The sequence below is a fragment of the Hermetia illucens genome, chromosome 2 (genome assembly GCF_905115235.1).
Source record: "Hermetia illucens chromosome 2, iHerIll2.2.curated.20191125, whole genome shotgun sequence".
Classification (NCBI taxonomy): Eukaryota; Metazoa; Arthropoda; class Insecta; order Diptera; family Stratiomyidae; genus Hermetia; species Hermetia illucens.
Genome location: NC_051850.1, coordinates 94,551,230 through 94,571,151, shown reverse-complemented (window position 1 = coordinate 94,571,151; position 19,922 = coordinate 94,551,230). Strand labels below are relative to the sequence as shown.

Genomic DNA, 19,922 nt, shown 5'->3' with positions numbered 1-19,922 from the left:
AACATAATGCAAATATATTCGTATGCGTATATACGAATACGAATATGTGAATATTTTTCTATTCACACGAGTGAATACGAATGCGGCCGTATTTTCGCTTCCGAAACTGAAAACGTATTTGTATTTACTAGTGTGAATATGAATTCTGTTGGATTCATATTTCCAAGTGTGAATACGAATTCTTTTGAATTCAAATGTTAGTATACGGCTGAATAGCGAACATTAGCGTCTTAATGATCTGATCATGATTTAATATCCAATCAGAAAATTAAAAAGCGTTGCAGGTGTCCACTCTTATACTTCTTTACAAAGTTGATAAGCAAATCAGATGCCTACCATCTACATCTTGCCTGACACTGTGTTGACTGGGTTAAATGATAATAGGGTTTAGATTTCTCCTATATTCAGGGCTGTTGAGAGACGGGGCCGGTGTAAAGAGGGTGAATCGCTCACTGGCCCGAAATTTTCTTGGAGGTCCGGAATAGAAATTTCAATGAAAAACGGGAAGAATATAGGGGCCCGTATAATTTTCGCCCAGATCTAAGTTTTCTACATCATTTTGACCCGAGATCGAATTACCTCTCAACGGTCCTGGCTGTGTTGTTCACTTTTTAGGGATGTGGCCTCCCACAGTTGAGCGAGTAACCGTATGCATGTTACTTGTGCTGAGCTGTCTTAATATTATCAAACGTGAGCGGGTTGAAAGGGGTTAATGCGTTTTAGTTTCCTGTAGAATTTTGGTCACGATATCAATCGCTTTGCATAATTTTCAACAGATCCATCTCTTTCTGAGCTGGTGTCCTTTAAATAATTTTGTTGGTGATATATTGAGTGCACATCAAGTTAGACTTTTTTCTAGAGCTCCAGATTTCTTGCGATTTTGACTTCTTTTTTTTCTCGGCATGATGAGCATCGAAAAGAACTGTATCTCTGGGGCATTACTGGTACCATGAACGCGACGTTCGAGAGGTGGGCTTTTCCGTTGGAGCAATATACAACGTTCTTTTAGAATAATGTAAATGTGAGTCCAAGAGCGCCAACTTTGGTAAGCAGCAATTTAAAGAGGAGCGATCTGCGTCAATATGAAATGCTACTCTTCCTTCAGGTTTATATTTTTATGGTAGACAATCCATAAAGGAACAGGATCAGTGTCAGCCCTTTCTCCTACCTAGGAACTAAGAAGAATGATATTATATTCTCTGTCACATGTCTAACCATTTTATACATTTTGAATGAACAATTTTTGATTATCGTTAGTAATACACAAAGGACGTGGTTTAAGTCGTGGGTTTTTAGCCCAATTCTATACATGAGATATTGAAGAATATTTTTCTTTTAGTTCGTGCTAAAAATCACAGGACCAATTGAAAACCGTAGGTTTCTTTTTACCGAATGTCGCCACTTCGACAAAAGTCACGCATAACTGGAGCAGAACTTCACCTGCAATTGAAGAATAAGGAACTTCGATATTGATTTTAAACATATAATATATTACCAAGAAGTTCTCCTACTCATAATTTGAATGAGGCCGACATGAACTCATCTATTCCTTAGCTTCTGCGAAAGATCGTAGTGGAATGGCCTTCACCATCTAGGCGATATGGCGGACTAGGCACAGGCTACGAATCCAAACAACAAATTGATCCAAATAAGTTAAGCAAGTAACCACTGTACCGGTGTCATAATGAAAACAACTTCCATTGACCCACGCGTGCAAACCGTCACGTAACGTTGTGAGAAATTAATATTTGTGCGCTGACCGTAAATTTCGTTACAAGAAGCGAAAAAATAAATGAATAAAAATTAAAGGAAAAAAAACTAGTTCCATAAAATTCCACCACTTTGCTCTCAATTAATTATTTTCCGATGATAAATCGAGTGCATGCCGTCTTAAAGTTTATCGGGGAATGACACTTTAATTTTGACTGGAAATACTCCAAAGTTCGAACATTCACTTACTGAAATAATCACAAAAATATAACAAAATCAGACACAAATGGCATAATACCAATTATGTACATACGTGCATGCATATAAATATGCTCACTTATTTTTGGGGTGCATAATATTTTCCGATTCAAATGAAATAGATTATGTTGTACATGCATACATATGTACATGTTGATGCAAGACGGAATGGAGATTTTGTAATTGACAAACATGAAGTTCATTTGTATCAACAACTTAATTGAATTATCATCCAACCGCAGATAGGAACAGCCATAGTAACAAAAATTGGTGTTGCTCAAGGACTATTGAAAAATTCGGAAACCCCGCAATACTGTTTGGACATTTTATGTTAAAGAGAAGTAAATTTGGGGACATTCAAAAAGCAGACCCTTCTTTCACGCTTTAAGACAAAAAACGTGAACCAGTTGAAAAGCATTACACCACTATCCATTAGAGAACTACTAATAATTCTACTAATGTGAAGTACATTAGATTTCAATTATGCAGTAGGTTTCAGAGTTTTAATTAATTAACTGGAAAGGCATTTTTCCTTGTAAAACCTACGAAAATGATATCCAAGTTAGATCCCAGCTTAACACATTACTTAGGTACAAAAAACACTCGCCGGTCAAGATATTAAATTTATCCATCCATCAAAACAGGACTTCCTAACCGCAAGAAGATCCCAAAACGGTCAAAACACTCGAAAGGTGTCTTATCAAAAACAGTAGTAAACCAAAGTTTACTCAGGCATATTACCTCCACGTGAAATCAGTAAACGAAATGTCATTACAAAACACCCAAATAGATACCCTCAGAAAATCTACCACAGCACATAGAACAACAAGTCGGGAAACCGGAAGCTGGACGCTTCAGGTACGAAAGGTTTTGTGTATTTCTTAGTCCGTAGCACGTAATATATGCATATATTATGTGAGAATATCCACTTTCGGATGATATTGACATTCATAGTCTTGAATTTGCGAAGAAGCGACAACTTTGACGTATTATAACTTTGTTAGTAATAGTGCGATTTCCACCAAACTTGGTAACATCATGCTCTATGTTATATCCTATATTATTGCGAAATTCCGTAGTCCTAGCATGAACTTAAGGGGGGTCTTGCAGCGAATTACTGAAAATTACAGTAATATACTATTATTAACTTTATTTGCGCAGGTATCAGTGTGGAAGGTATTTCGGAGCCCAGGCACCATATAGTGGCAGCCTCCTGATTTTTTTCAAATTTTTCGGTTGGGTAGTTTCTGAGAATGGCCCCCGTAAAGGAATGGTCACTTTCAACCCCCCGCCCTCCCCACCTTTTCAACAAATGTCAAAACTAAGACCGTCTTCGAAAAGTACTAACCGAGACCTTTAATTTGATGCCCCACATGACTATATTTGATGAAAAAAAAATTTACACTCCCCTTTTGCATGTATGGGGACCCCCCTTAAATTTATCATTAAAGGATGTAACTCACTGTATGCGTGAGCGTTCACAGTTCCCAGCTTTCCACCAAATTTGGTGCCAATCGCTACAACCGTCTCCGAGAAAAATGCGTGTGACGGACAGACAGACAGACAGACAGACAGACAGACAGACAGACGGACAGACAGACAGACAGACAGACAGACAGACAGACAGTAAACCGATTTTAATAAGGTTTTGTGTTTACACAAAACCTTAAAAAGTAGCGTGGAATAATGCCCGCTTTTTGGGTAAGGTATGTTGATGATGTATGAGCTATCTATCGTAGGGAGATCGCAGCGAAACGGAATGCTTGAGAAAATCGATTAGCTCCTTAAAAACCGAACAACCATGGAGACCGAACAAATGAGAGAACTGCCATTCCTGAACAACAAATCATTAGAAATGTGGAAAACCTTGAATTTGAATTTGATTTTAGGCAATACAGCAGAATCCATAGAATATTAATTATCAACTCAACCAAATCCAGATGAAACATAGAACTGACCTATATCAAATATACAGCTAGAAAGAACGGAAACAACACCAACATTATGACACAGTAGTAAAGAAAAAACAGGCTGCTAATGATAGGAAATAACTGACGTCGTTATTGGGCATCAACGACAAGCTAACAGCTAGATTCACCATAACCTATACCTCTACGCTGCCTGGGATTAGGAATACGCTGACAATTTTTAAAATAGAAGTAATGTCGACAAGCAGACATGCATAACTTAAAACTCGGCTCAGGAGCGAAAAAGATCCGAAAACTAGAGAGGACCAGTGCCGAATTTCTAAAATACACGCTCGGAATTCACCAGCATATATTTACTCGTAGGCTAGACAAAATGGTTGGTGAAAACCAGATTCGAGGAGCACAGCAAAGTGACAGATACAAAATCCACAATAGAAAGCAACCTTAAAATTTCCTAAGTCAACGAAAAACCCACAAAGTCCACAAGCTATACAATATAAAGTCTGGAAATATTCAAACATGCTAATGCCAAGTTGCTGAATACCGATATGTGCAAGTGTCCAGCTAGCCCAGTTCAGGTAGTCCAGAAGAAGGACAGATATTGTGCCCGAAATACATGTGTGCGACTTCTAAATAATAAAAAATCTACAATATAATCGATTTTAATTTTAGCCACGTTAATTGGTTACCTTCTTTTCCTTTAGCCTTTGTTCCGTTCATGAACGGTTGATCGGTTTCGCATTTTGTTCTATCAAAGACCTGATCTGGATGCGGTCCCACCCAGCGCATCAAGCCACCGTCATTTCGGCCGGCATTTTGGTCGTTTACCATCGACTTCGATGTTTAGACCAATCTTGCCGAGTGAATTCTCCTTAGCGCAAGTTACGTGACCATACCAATAAAGACGGTTCTCTTGCCATTTTTGCCTCCCCCATATCAATGTGATCAAAGCGTGTGACGCCATTAGTCCAACGCATCATCTTCGTCTCCATTATTGCAAGGCGCCGCTTATTGTCTTTTGTAGTCAGCCAATACTCCCACCCACCATGGAGGCCGACAGGGCGCACGACATTTCGATAAATTTGTTCATTCAGGTAGCGTTTATGCCCGAAGCAATTCCATTAACGCAGTAAATCGCTCAGCTCTGGGCACTGGGCTCACTGCCACTAACAGTGATTGAGCCCGTTTCATGAGGTCGTCCGAATTTTAGTTTTATTCAGATTGAATCTGAGACCATGTTGCATGAGGCGATCATTCCAATTTTGGACAAGTTCCCCAGATCATCGTAGGAAAACATCATCTGGATAAAGGAGTGTATAGGGCGCTGGAAGTTGGATATCCCGTGTGACAGTGACAGTGACCATGACAAGAACAACGAGGAGCGGTGACAAAGCACCTTTTTGATGAACACCGACAAAAGCAAAAGACCAGGTGTATCAACTGCCACACTTCGAAGTTTACTTTTCGAATCGTGGTAGAGCAATTTAACTCAGCGTACAACTTCCTCTCGCACTAAGTGTTGTCGTAGAGCATACCAGATGAATTTGTGTGGCACAGTGACCATGTGCTTTCTCCAAATCCAGTATTATACCAGTTATTTTAATTAGTTAATTGTGGAAAACAAAAGGAACTTTTTTTTGTAATATTAGCGTCTACTACGATTGCTATCAGTCTGTCGTGGAAACCTTGTCCTTTGCATAACTCCAAGTGTACATAAGGGTTTTAGTAACATTATTAAAGCGGTACATAAACAGGAGTACGTCTTGTGCGTAATCAGGAATATCGATAAGATCTTCAGCCACGCTTCATTCGTAGCGATTGATGACGCGACAAAATAACATTTCGTAGCAGTGGTCTGAAGAAAGTATCTAAAAATAAAAATCAACAAACAGTCGTAACGCAAACGTGTAGACAAGAGTCAAAGGGTGTGTGCGTATGTGCCGCATACGTGCGTGTCAAGTAGGTTGTTGGTTTCAGGGAGAATGCACGTTTATCGGCAAGTTGCGGTTACAGCGACATTGCATATCTGTGGACAAGTTGCGTCTGGCCGATCAGGCTGCGCCAACTGTACCTTGTCTATTCAGGTGACTATTCACGCCAACCAACTACTTGCTTGATAATTCGGTTGCACGTCTGTGGCTAGTGTAACGCACTTGCACACGATAACGATGTTGATACCCAAAATTTATGTAGATATTTGTTGAAGACTTGGAGTTTGCGGCAAATAGCAAGTGTCAAAACGCGCCATAAAGGTTACGTTGCAAGGGCTTTTCTCATTCCCATACATGGATCTTTTACTAATTTATTTAAAAACAACAAACGAAGGTAATTCAATATTGCGCCTAGAAGGAGCAGAAACGTTCGCTTGAAACTAGAGGATGAACAAGAGTCTAGTGGATCAAGCTGTAATGCTTTTCGAATTCCGCAAAAGGCAGTTCGAAAGTTTCGTCGTTGGTCCTGCTATATGAAGGCGGAGCAGTAGAAAATTTAAAGAGGGAACACATATCGAGGAGGAGATTAAAGGAGATTAAAAGAGTGGAATCGGGCAGAATAGACCATACAGATCAAGTTCAATTTTAAAGAAAAGGGATCGAGTGAAATTTCATTGAATTGAATGACGAAGCAATAACCAAAGAGAACTTTAAGTTGCCGTATACCAGTGCGGCTCCAGCACTAGCTAGATACTCCTTCCTGGATTTAGGTATTGGTGACTACTGCACCTTGCAGAGTTTTGAAGCGAGTAAAATAAGCATGGCTTTCGAAATACTTTTTATTGATTTCAGTGGTGAGAAAGAAGAGCTTAAATTAAAGCAAATCGTAAAGGTCATCTTGGTAATGGCCATCTTGTTATGGCTTCTGGTGGGCGAAGAAGTTCTTTCAAACGTTAGATTGACATTATTATGGGCACATGACAACTCTACATGCATAATTGACACTTTGGATATGAACTTCGAAATAGACTCAACACTAGGAAAACTGGGTTAGTTGTGTTCATTACAACGTTAAATGCATATTTTAACCCTTAACGGCACACGTTTTTTACTCTAACAAGTCAAACACTGTATTTAATAAGCAAATATATGAGAAATGATTTATGGGAAAACTTAACAAAAATTTATCCGTATTTGGAAGACGGGTTATTATTTTATAATATACAGACTTTTACCACAACTTTTATATAAAATACTGCATATACGATGAAAACTATGCCCTTAGGGCACTTGGAACCGTCACCGACTAACCTCCGACCACTTGAATATTAAACTGAGAAAAGCAGAAAAGAATCAGACGCTTTGAAGAGCATTATTGTTCTTACGGAATTATTTGCATTTGTATATCACCAGCCAAACGTCATATAGTCCTCATGCCTGTAGAATGTATTATTTATTTGAAAGTCATCAATAGTCTCAGGTTCTTTACTGCTAAAGAGATAATTATCTTTACCATCGTCAGCTAAGGAAAGGAGGAACAAAGGTTCAGCCCATGGAAAGTATGCGATCTTACTCCAAATGGAGATCTGCCCTATTCTACTGACAGCAGATGATAACCCGCGAGAAAAACCGAAGAATCATAGCATTCTGACACAAGTTTTCACCAATTGCTTCATAATTTCATTCTACTGAACAATATGTTCCTGATCTGAGTACTAGGGCACTTCAGTATACTTGGTTAGGAGATGACTCATTGGCCTAGCGTCCGACATCACGATGTTGGAAGCAGTAGAATTTGGAATAGTTTATGTAGCCGACTGGAAACATTTAGAGCTATGCTGACAATAGCAAAAGAAATCGCTGAATGCATAAGGAGGTACCTCTTCGCTGAGCACATTAGTCCTCACATCAGGCCACATGGAATGCATGTATTGCAGCCGGTCCATAACTTAGTTTGAAGTCTACCAATGTGGTATTCCATACTTTTCATCACGCAGTTGAGGGGCGATTAACATTTTCCTCAAATTCCTCAGTAAGTGACTTTTTACACTTCACACTCCTAAACCAAAATTGAAGTCTGCGACCGCACCAAAAGAGGCAAAGCACCAAAACAAAATATGTATGCTATTTACTGTGTAAAACATGTAAAGGAGGAGCATAGCACAAAAATAACCACACGATGAAAAGATGCAGATAATTGCATTGGAAACCGCATTATGACTAGGAAGTAGTGATCAATAGCCATAATATTTTCAAGCATTTCTAAACCCAAATGCGCTTCATATATTGTAGCAGTCATGCAAGCGACTCCTAAAAGCGCACGCTTTTCACCAAAGGCATCGAAGGTCCGCTTTCTCTAACTCGAGCAGGAATTCCAACAAAGTAAGCTGGACGTTCTGGGCCTAAATGAACTAGAAAATGAAGACTCTGGAGAGTACTCGCCTCCTGCCACACTAATGGCAATGTACTTTTGCACTCTAGAAAGCTAATCGAATCCTGTGTTGGGTTGTTTTACCAAAAGGTGCACTCTCTTGATCTGAGAGCTGGTTTCTGATAGACTTCTGCCTTGCGGGGCAGCTTAAGAAGTATCACAATTGTGCAGCACAGAGCCTTACATAAGGTTAGCTGGGTTTCAACTGACCGACACCGTACGAGCAATCATTGATCAGTTTGCGATCAGCAGTATATTTAAAAGTTGTCTTTTCGATGTGCGTAACAAGAGGAGCACTGACGTCGGCCTCGGAAGGGATTACCTTATCTGATAATAGCTTATGTTCGCTTGTGTGTCGCGCCCCCTGCTTCTTGCAGGATTGGAGAGCTGCGAGCTTTCAAGTTCAAAATCCACTTATATGAATCAGCTGTCGCTCGACAGTAAAGGAGCTATCTTGCTAATCGGATAGCAAACATACTGAGTAACAGACCTGTGAATATTGACAAGCATTGGGCGACCACAAGAGATGCCCTTCCTCGGGTAGCCTTAGCACTACCTATCAGCACTAAAGAGTCTTAGCACTACTTGTTAACACTGATGAAGGAAACAAGTGGTTCCCGAGATATCGGTGTTTGCAAGCATAATAAATATCATTAGCAAATAGAAAAAAAGCAAGTCTTAATTATTTCAATTGAATTTCATCATAAACCGATACAAACGAGTCGAAAACCAGAAACTCAGAGCTTCAGGTATGAACGATTTTGTGCACTTCTTACGTAAGATTATTTTAGTGCAGATTTGTTCCATTAATGCGTAGCTTGTAATGTTTAAACATTTATTATTCGCTTCAGTGTAATATTGACATTCAAAATTCTATATTGCAGTCATTTTGGACAAAATAATCAACTTCGACCGATTAGAATTTGATTGGTAATGGTGCGATTCCCACTAAACTTGGTAAGATAATTCTCCATATAATAGCCTATATTAATACATATTAATTTAAAAAAAATAAAATATATCATAAGTGTCCGGGTAGCTGAGTGGTTAGAGCACAAGGCTGTCGTACGGAAGGTCGCGGTTCAAATCTCACTGGTGGCAGTGGAATTTGTATCGTGATTTGACGCGGATACCAGCCGACTCAGCTGTGAATGAGTACCTGAGTCAAATCAGGGTGCCTCCTACGGTATAATGTACTGTACCGTTACGGTGTTGAATGAAGTGCTCTAACACACTTCAAGACACTAATCCAATATGGATTGTGGCGCCAACGATTATTATTATTATAAAGTATATCATATATTAGCTTTACACGCGGATGGTAATTTGAGACCTACGCACTGTTTAGTGCCAGCTTCGTAATTTTTTTTTAATTTTTCGATTGATAAATTTTTGAAAATGAGTCTGTGCAAGATATGATCATTTTCCAGCCCTTATTTGAATGACATGACTATATTTGTGTGTACGTAAATCCAGGAAATCCGAAATTTTTCCCAGTAAGGGGAGGAAGAATATGGCTGGTAAGTTTTATAAAAAAGTAACCTGCCTTGAGTGCGACAATTAAAATATGCCTTTAGTATTTCCTACCGATAAAAAAAACAATAGCTTAATCCTGGAATACATCAATGAACACCACAAAAGCATCGCCCATATTTGTGCTACAGCAGCGACTACATTAACACTGACACCGAAATTTATGTCTGTACTCCATTCACCTCCAATAATTTGCAGAAATGTTTTGATAGCGTTAACAGCGCAAAATGTTACGTGCAGTATGAAAGTATAATCTCGGGAGAATTCCAAACAAAGGTCCACCAAGGTTGCATTCTATTATCTTATCGAAGGTTTTTCATTTAGTTATCAGTGACGTCCTTCATGCTAATTTGGCTGAAGAAAGTGGAGGGATTCAATTGACCATGTTATTTTTCCTCATTACGACCACGCTGATGATATCAGTTCACCCTTCCACCATGTCAGTCAAAGTCAAGGTTGTCATTTCAGTCGGCAGTCACACTCTTCTTGGACCATTATTGCTCGAGAGCTGCAAAGTTTCGTCGTCAAATATCAAGCGGAGAATTTCGTCGGTAGACGTGACAGCGGACAGGTCACACTTTGAGAAAGGGCAACTATTCCATTCGGGACTACCCCTTGTGATGGAATGCACCATCTGAGAATGGTTGACACAGGCAAGCTTCTCGAAAAGTCCTTGAGGGTGCAGAAGCTTATTGCTAGAAATCAACTGCAATTATGTTTAGGGTATAGCACATGGCATTTAGTTCATTTGTTTCAGGATATTCTAAGGTGTATTTATCTCAGAATCGCATTGGTGATGGTAACAGAATCTTAATACCTTTTCAGAAATTGAGCCGTTGTCATGCAGAAATCAATACCCGATAATATCCAATAAAGTATCTTTAACATAAATTCTGAATTACGATAGTATTCTACAAATAATTCAATTCCAGAAATATTACTGGAGGAGGAGATCCCTCTGCTACCAATACCTCCTTTGCCTTATTTCGTTCAATGGGCAAAATCTATTTATAATTTCTCACAATTAGGAATAGGCGTCAAATCATTGAATTTAAGCTTAAAACTGAAAAACTAGAAATAAATAAGTTCTGCAGTTGTTTTAACTGAACTTCCGCTTTTCTTTATAAAATTTACTATTTTGCTGAAAACTGGTCTTGCCTAGTTCATAAATAGAACATTTTAAAATTTTTCTTTCCTACTTTATTCACATAATAACGTGTATGCAAATCCTGCCCTTCAAAAGTCAAACAGAGAAAGTAGCTCTACCAAATTGCCACAACGGCGAGAGTTAATTACCAATGTAAATACCATTCGAATATATTCAAATCCAAATCCATTACTAATCTGATCAAAATCTCAACACTTAAGTTAGAGAAAGGCAATGTTAGCAGAGGAGGTCTTTACATTAACAGCACTTCACAAGGTAGCTTTACAATGCAGTTGTCCTAACCGGCGCGGCGGTTCGTCAAAATATTGCATTATCACAGGCATCACAGACGAGCAACTAGTTTTTATGCATCCGATTGCCTATTGCCTGAATATTACCGAGTTCGACGGAAATGAAGCCTGTTCGGAAACGTTCCCAAGTGCCCGCTAAATATGACATCAATAGCTTCAGGTATTGTTCTGTTATTCACACCTCCCCAGCTTGATTGTTCAAACCCTCGACCACAATATATGTATGTGTGCACATTTCTTTCGCACACGATTCTTTGAAGCGGAGAAATATGGCTCCAATTATGTCATTTAGAGCTTAACTTAATTAAAGCTAATTCAAATGTATGCAAATGAGAAACAATTCGATATACGCGTATGCAGCAGCAAACACATGTTGAACTGGGTAAACATGACCCAAAACTATATTTTGCAAACGCATGTCAACACATTGCAATGGATCGCTCATGTTTCCGCCAATGCCACTATCAACTTTTCGCACGGTAAAATATGCAAAGATTCAGATTCATGAAAAAATGAACCAGATCATTAAAAATCAGAGTTGCAGCTTAACAAAGATTGCCCCATCAAATCTGTTCGTCATTGTTTTGTGCCCTCTGAGTTTTCATATAAGTATGGGAGGTGACTGTGGACCAAGCATCAGTCGCCTCCAGGTCTTAGTCAAGTTTTGGAAATCTCAATTAATAGCACCATGAAGGTCCTCGTTTGTTTGGTAGCTCTCATCGCCGTCGCTTCAGCAGGATATCTCGGCGGGTACGGTGGAGGATTCGGCGGAGGATACGGTGGCGGATACGGAGGATATGGTGGTTACGGCCATGGCGGCTATGGTGGCTTTGGTCATGGTGGTTATGGCGGCTACGGAGGACTCGGTGGATTAGGAGGAGGATACGGAGGGGGCATCGCCAAAGTCGTCAAAGTTGTAACTCCAGCTATTAGCATTGGCCATGGATTCGGCGGTGGATACGGAGGATACGGAGGTGGTTATGGCTTCGGAGGTGGCTATGGAGGTGGTTATGGAGGTGGCTATGGAAAGAAATGGTGGTAAATTGACCACTCCCTCTCCAACAGTATCCCTTACAAAAAAAAAATTGTTTTGTTAGATTTTAATAAAAAAAGTTAAAAATTAAAACTCGGATTTTCATTTCATCCTTTTCATTTCTAGTCTATGTTATTCGTCACTGCTCCTGAAGGATCTAAACCATTCACCCAGTATATTATCGGTTCAAATGTTACCGCGTTTCAGTATAATTGAAGAATATACTATCACACAGTTTTCCTTGGGAGGGTTTGTTAGATATTGAACTCAATCTGTGTTAAATAGCTAAATGATCATGCATTGCAGAGTCTGCAAGTATCGCTATAAATGTCGCTCTCAAGGTGGGGACTCTTTTTTGAGAACTTGAAGATCATCCTCTTCTGCTACTCATTGGAAAAAAATTAGATTCATCACTTTCAGGAATATCAAAATGATTTCGACAAATTGCAAGTTCTTTCCTGAGATGATACACACTACTGAAAACATTTCACCTTGGCAAGCTTGTGGCTTCCCTGATCAATGCACCTGCATACTTCCTTTTACCACACAACAGACTAGAATGCCATTCCCAGAACTCGTCGTGACGCCGAAGTTTAACTGCATAATGCCCACTTACAGCGACGCCCATAGTTCTGAGCTCCTTATATATAGTATATCCCTGTATTTAGCCACACCTTATTGCTCGAGAGATACAGGCACTTTTGATGGCAGTCTAGGGGCATTAATTTTTTTTTTATAGCCTACAAATAGAGGAATATTCGATGTCCAAGCGAAGGTGGATTGGGGTACCTGGGCACCATTGTCGAAGGGTGTGTATATATTTCAGAAATTAATCTTTGTCTGTGTTAGATGATTGAAAATCGTAATCGTTAAGTGCGCCCCTGATTCTATTAGCGTGGTTATGCCCTTTTAAAACAATTTGTTAGTCCAATAGAGAGTTTCTTCTACAATATGTTGAGGTAAACCTAATTTGTACCTGTCATCAAACACCAGATAATGATGACACCTATTAAATCGTGTTAATGGTGCTTCCATAGTCTCTCGGCTCTCCGTACAAGTTGTTGTATTGCATTGCTTTAGCAAAGTCACTTCCCAGATTGTCAGCAGCTATGCGTGAAATGCTTTGACATGAGTTGGAAGAATAAGCAACTCAAAGAAGCCATGAAACGAATAGGCCGTAGAAATAGAGCGACCCGCATTTTACAAACGTCAATATCAAAACCAAATTCTCGCATACTAACAGCTATTGTGCTGCTATTGTGCACTTAATATGGTAGTGGAGGGACAAGAGGTGGTGAAAACCCCAGTAGAGCATGGTTACCAAACACCAGTGATGGCGGCACATGCTGCACTTTACACTCTCTTAAGGTTTATTATATTGTATTTGACTGCCACAAAATATACCCATAAAAGAGAGTATGATGAACAATACCTTCTCTATAAGATATCTAGATATTTTAAGGGTTTTCAGAATATACTAGCTATTTTTCCTTCTTTTCCAAATGGGATTGGGATGGTTTATAACGTGGTAAGACAACTTGATTTTGGTTTTGTTCGTTGTCTTTCCTTCCATTTGGGACTTCGCCCAGAGGTTTCCTGCTGGTTGAAGCATTTATTTTCACTTTCGCCGTCCTTAAGAGGCGTCCAATCCCGGCTTTGTAGGCTTGTTTTTATAAAATAACATTAAAATTAAGATCACTGGTAAAAAAAACCTCTCCTACATAAAGGCATACTAACAAAATTCTATAGAATTGCACTAAAAGGATTCGTTCGTCATTTTCCTATAGGAGCCCCACTTTCATGGTTTGCCATCACTTGCAGCTGATCTTCTAATAACGCGGTCAGTACAACGTGAAATCCAGATGAACAAAGCCGAATCTTGTGGGATTGTTGTGCTAGCGATTATTATTATTATTTCTCAAGTATAAACACGATCGTTAAAAGAATGTGATTATTTTGAAAAGGAAACATAATTGCTCCAAATGACTTAATGAAGTTGCAAACTCCGATCCTTAGGGAGATGCGTACAAGCCAAGGAAAAACGTTTCCTTCTATCCCATAGCCATGAGTGCTCCCTGAATTAAATATGAAATTGTTTCCCCAAAAACCATCCAACCAACAACATCAAACCGCACTGGACAAACGGGAAGAATAAAGATGGGAGACTATAACTTTGAGGCCGTTGATAATTTCTCCTTTCTAGGGTCGAAAATCACAGCTGATAAAAGCTACGATGCTGACATCCGCTCACTGTTCTTGCCAGCCAACAGAGCCTATTTCAGCTTGCAAAAACTATTCCCCTCGAAACGTCTAAAGATAGGTTCAAAGCTCTTACTGTACAAGACTATGATCTTGTCAGTCCTCATGTATTCCTCGGAGACTTGACGGGTTCTTAGCAAGAAAAATTTCCAATTCTTGGCCGCGTTCGAGAGAGAGAATCCTCCGAAGAATTTTTGGCAGCCTACATAAGGATGGACGATTCCGTATCCTACATATCGACGAAATCTATGAGCGATACCTTGACCGTCCGATTGTGGATAAAATCCGACTCAATAGGTTACGGTGGGCGGGTCACTTAATCTGTATGGATGAGGATGATCCAGCCCGGAAAATCTATAAGGGCAACTTCTATGGTAGAAAAGAAAGACGAGGCAGGCCTTACCGCCAGACAGGGATATCGAATTGGTAGGCCTCGGCGCAAAACCGAGATGTCTGGAGTTCCTTATTAAGGCAGGCCTAGATCGGATACCGGTTGTTGCGCCGTTGATGATGATGATTGTTTCCCCAAAATATCTTCCCAACAGTTACACTAAATGGCGAAAACTTCTTTTAAGAAACCGAACGACAAATTCTGAACACAACGAAGAGTCCGGCATAAGATAACCTCCGGTATTGATCGACTCCCTAACCAGGCCCTGAAATTAGCATCAAATATGTTTAACAAGCGTGCACAGGCTTCCTGGAAAAGGGTTTTTGCCCGTACAATGAAAATGGAAAATGTCTGTAACCCTGAAGGCGAGTAATACGTTAGGCGAGCAAATAAGGACGCGTTCAATACTGCTAGATGCTAGAATTACCATCGGAAGGCTCATCGGATAATACAATACTAAGAGTAAACCATAACCATACATAAAATATCCAATTACTTTCGGCAGCAATAGGTGTTCTACGACTCGACTCATCAGTCGAAGACATACAATATAACAGCAGATATCCCACAACGATCTGTTCCCGGTACTCTGTTAATGAAACGGAATATATTATATAATGTAGTCTTACAGTCCCCAGTGGAGCAAGCGGTTGTCATTGGATCTGATAATAAAGTCGGAGTGGTCACAATATCCTGTCATCCTGACCAAGCCGAAATTTATGCGACTGTATGACTAAATGAAGGATCAAGTCTTGGCAAGATGACTTCAGGCTGAAACAATTGACGGACCCAAACACAACTGATGATTACTTTTACCGCGAGTCGTTAGTACAGTTCTTTTACGTGCAACACCAATGTGGAAACCAGCACTAAACTTCAGAAAAACAGTTTTAAGCTGCGTATCAGTTTAACGCACTCCGAACGTGCACCGCCTATGGGGAAACTTGAGTAATTGCAGGGATGATATTTTAAATGATGAGACGATGATTGTATGATAAGCAAATTGAATTAAACAGATTAAACAGATTAAACAGATGTCCGGATAGCTGAGTGGTTAGAGCGCAAGGCTGTCATACGGAAGGCCGCGGTTCAAATCTCACTGGCGGCAGTGGAATTTGTATCGTGATTTGACGTCGGATAACCAGTTGACTCAGCTGTGAATGAGTACCTGAGTCAAATCAGGGTAATAATCTCGGGCGAGCGCAATGCTGACCACATTGCCTCCTAGTGTACCGTTACGGTCTTGAATGAAGTGCTCTAACACACTTCAAGGCCCTGATCCAATATGGATTGTTGCGCCAACGATTATTATTATTATTAAACGAGCTAGGATATTGGCTGGGTGGTAAACAGCATGGAGTTTGGCGAAGAATGGTTGGTGGCCACATCAAAATCCTATGTATCCATAGACCAAATACAATATGCGGATTATCCGAACTTACGGCGAAACGAGTTATGACTTGCCTCAGTGAAAACCGTGGGTACTGGAAGTACACTTTTGGTTTGAATGAATCACCTGCCTGTCCCACGTGGGAAGATGCAGCCAAATATACAAGGTACGGTTTTTCGAAACTTAAGGAGAAACTTGAAGACAGAGCTGGGGTACTTCTGAACGGTGGTAATGTGGTAATTTACATGGTGAAATATGATGCAGCAAGGATCATGGTAGTTGCAGTCACAAAACGGATGCACCAGGAGAAAAGAAGCAAAAGCGATATGGACGGTTAGCAGCAACTAACTCAATTAGGAAGAGTAGTGATCTCGTGGGTAAAGGGTGTACAAAACATGGGGTATTTTAATCACTAAATACGACCACAGATGCGTATCCTTGTTGGATTCCCTTTTGAGAAAAAAACACAAGTCGGAAAACCTGAAACTGTGTATTGCTTATATTTAAGTAGGCATTTGTCCCATTTGTTTGTAGCTCGTTATGTGGGTCGGGTATTTCTGAACACTTTCAAAACCCCCAAACTTTTGTCAATACCTGTCTGCGTCGTGTTATCGGAGTGGGCTAGCCTGGGCCTATCTCAAACGAAGAACTTGGTCTGCCCGCAGGCCTGCCATCCGTACGCGCTGTGATTGGAAGACGAAAGTGATAGTGGATAGGTCAAACCTTAAGGAGGCTCGACAATTGAATTGCGGACTATGCCATGCAGTGGAATGCATTCTTCCGAGAGTCAAAATTTCAGATTTAAGACAAGTGATCAAGTGACAAGTACCATCCTAAACTAGTGAGCACAGTGGTGAGAAAGCACATGGCGGCGAATACTTCGGCGGAACTGCACTTGTATGACTGAACGCTCAAAATTATTGAAACTTTTAGTAATATTCCATAGGCCCGTCTTCTCTTGAAATAGTTTGTATTAATTAATCTGGGACAATATCGTCGCTAACCCAAAAGTTCCATTTAAACTTGATTTACAATTCCCTATTTATCGACTGGGAGTACATCGCCAATTTCAAATGGGAAAAGAGAAGGAGGAATTAAAAGGAAGGCAAGGATTGCTCTATTTCAAACACTATTTGTACCTAGTTTGTACTAATTGCTGCGACAACTCATCATAGAAAGAGATGCGTTACTTTTTTAACTTTTTTAATAAAATCTTACATTACAGCTTCTTTCATTTATAATAAATTGAATTGAGACGAGTGGATATCTACCACCATCCTTTGCCATATCCACCACCGTATCCGTAACCGCCGCCGTAACCACCACCATAACCGCCGCCGTATCCACCACCGAGTCCGTATCCAATTGATGGAGTTATAACCTTAATAACTTTAGTGTAGCCGTGTCCTCCATATCCGCCGAGACCACCTCCATAGCCTCCGTATCCGCCATATCCGCCATGTCCATAGCTGCCATAGCCTCCATATCCTCCAAATCCACCACCGTATCCCCCGATTCCTCCACCATAACCTCCGATGAATCCTGCAGAAGCAACGGCGATAAATGCTACTAAGCAAACGAGGACTTTCATTGTGATGCGATGAAGAACTTTCTAGCTGAGACTGAGATCTGCAAGCGACTGATGCTTGATCTACCGCGAATTCCCATACTTATACGAAAGTCAACAGGGCATAAACCATCGACCACTAGTTGTGATGGCGCAATCGTTACAAAAACCAGAGGAAAACGCAGATAAATAAATACATATATGATATCATATATATGGCGATTAACACAAATACGTCCGTAATTAGTTGCATAGATATTCGAATGTGTATGCGCCAATGTAACAATTAGCAGCCATAGCTTTTCACGAGTTTGTTTCATACATAATTTCGTCAATTTCCCGTCCAAATTCATTAATTGCATTTGGCTGTGTTTGCCTGACAATATAAGAAATCAAAATAGAGCAAAATATGTTTCTGGATAAATTAGAAATTTCGCGTTGTTTATTAGCTGTATTATAGTGTAGATACTAGATAAACACACTATCTTAAAATTTCATCAAGGTTTTGCAAAATTAACACCACAACGAATTCAAAGTTGAGCATCCGCCGTGCGCTTTATTTTATGATCAGGGCTAGTTGAGAAAAAATTGTTTTAATATCTAATGTTAATGTTTCCTGATAATTACAAATTCAGCTGAAATTATAATGAACCATCGAAATAGCTGTTGTTATTGTGAGGGCACTTTGTGAATTATTCTCGTGCAACCACACTTCTCGTCCCACCGTCCTACGGAGTAGAACCGCATTATGGGTAAGAGATTGCATGACTATCCCATATAAAACCCATTTGACGCCAAGTAACTTTCGGTTTCCGATTAGAAAAATCGCTGTCACACTAGCTGGTTTGCACAGTATGCACGCTATTGTCCGAAAACCGATTAAGTTCAATGTCTTCACGCAGCTGAAGTCTTTAATTCACGGAAGGGATTGTTAAAGCACAAATTCATACGAAGATATTTTCTGCTTGGCAATAAAACACATGACTTCCTCAATCTAGAGTCATGAGAAGCAGTTTGAAAAAATAATTGCTACCGATATATTTGCCAAATTCTATTCTTTTTGAAAATATTGATCGGCTTATAACAACAACTGACCTTACTTCGCTTGCTTCTATTAGGGTTTTGCGATTTGGAACACGTTTAGAGAGTAAACTCGACCAAACTCTCTGGTGTTGATTGCCAGAGGCTATTATTCTTATTTACTTCGACATTGTCGCAACCCTGGCTTATGCCGAATTTTAACACTATAGACAAGACGTTAGACTCGAATCCTACCTCCTCAAAAAACCAGCGGGATTTGATGGTGTACTTCTGCAAAGTTTAGTCCAACGTCTAAGACATCTAGGCAAGCCGTAAAGGATTAAATCGCAATATCTGTAACAAATAATACCAGGAGCTGCCACCACCCTTCCCAGAAGACAATGTTTTCTTATATGATTTTTTTTATATATTTCAATTCCCGAGCTATTGGCCCTTAATTTACCTTTTTCTGCGTCGAGGATGTTTCTGTGATATCATGCGCAATTCTGCCACATATAGCTTTATGCCTGCAGGCATTCTACATTACAGCCATCACAGAACAGCCAAAAATGAGCCAGTCCAACATCTCTCATGTCAAACCATATATTCGGTACTGGTCATTTTCCACCTGCTGTTTCATAAGTTTACTATAAACACCGGCGGCGGCCATAATCCCTCGGATGGCAGATGTAAATCCTTCTACCTTAGGAATTCGATCCCCAGCACAGATCCATTTGTTTAGCGAATGGGAGTTGATTGATTGCCAAACACAATTTATGGATTTAATATGCGTTGTCTCCGACTTCCGCATATCGCCTGACTTCATGCAGCTAATTCGCTTGTAAAACTAGGCGTGCTATTAGTCGACTTGCCGATGATTTTATGAAGCAACGTGAATGACATCCCATTCACCGATGTTACAATGTAACTTCACCCCCTTCACCCCAGAATTTGGGCCATGTATTTGGAATTGGAACATAGTAGCCTACACCTCCACTGAACGTTTTCAGATC

General features: G+C 40.0%; 3 protein-coding genes across 7 annotated transcripts in view; 1 reads left to right on the top strand and 2 right to left on the bottom strand.

Annotated features, from left to right (window-relative positions):
• Positions 1-19,922, bottom strand: part of LOC119649762 (regulating synaptic membrane exocytosis protein 1) — a 692,290-nt gene that overhangs the window by 608,984 nt on the left and 63,384 nt on the right. The gene's annotated exons all lie outside the window — the stretch shown is intronic.
• Positions 11,875-12,375, top strand: LOC119649763 (neuropeptide-like protein 31). Its single transcript, XM_038052062.1, has one exon. It carries the CDS (start codon positions 11,938-11,940, stop codon positions 12,289-12,291), a length of 354 nt encoding a protein of 117 aa, XP_037907990.1. The 5' UTR covers positions 11,875-11,937; the 3' UTR covers positions 12,292-12,375.
• Positions 17,509-17,979, bottom strand: LOC119649765 (shematrin-like protein 2). The gene has a single exon (XM_038052064.1). It carries the CDS (start codon positions 17,911-17,913, stop codon positions 17,590-17,592), a length of 324 nt encoding a protein of 107 aa, XP_037907992.1. The 5' UTR covers positions 17,914-17,979; the 3' UTR covers positions 17,509-17,589.

What these genes read in the sequence shown, in the direction of transcription:
- LOC119649763 (XM_038052062.1), top strand. Translation starts at nt 11,938, where the DNA reads ATGAAGGTCCTCGTTTGTTTGGTAGCTCTCATCGCCGTCGCTTCAGCA.
- LOC119649765 (XM_038052064.1), bottom strand. Translation starts at nt 17,913, where the DNA reads ATGAAAGTCCTCGTTTGCTTAGTAGCATTTATCGCCGTTGCTTCTGCA.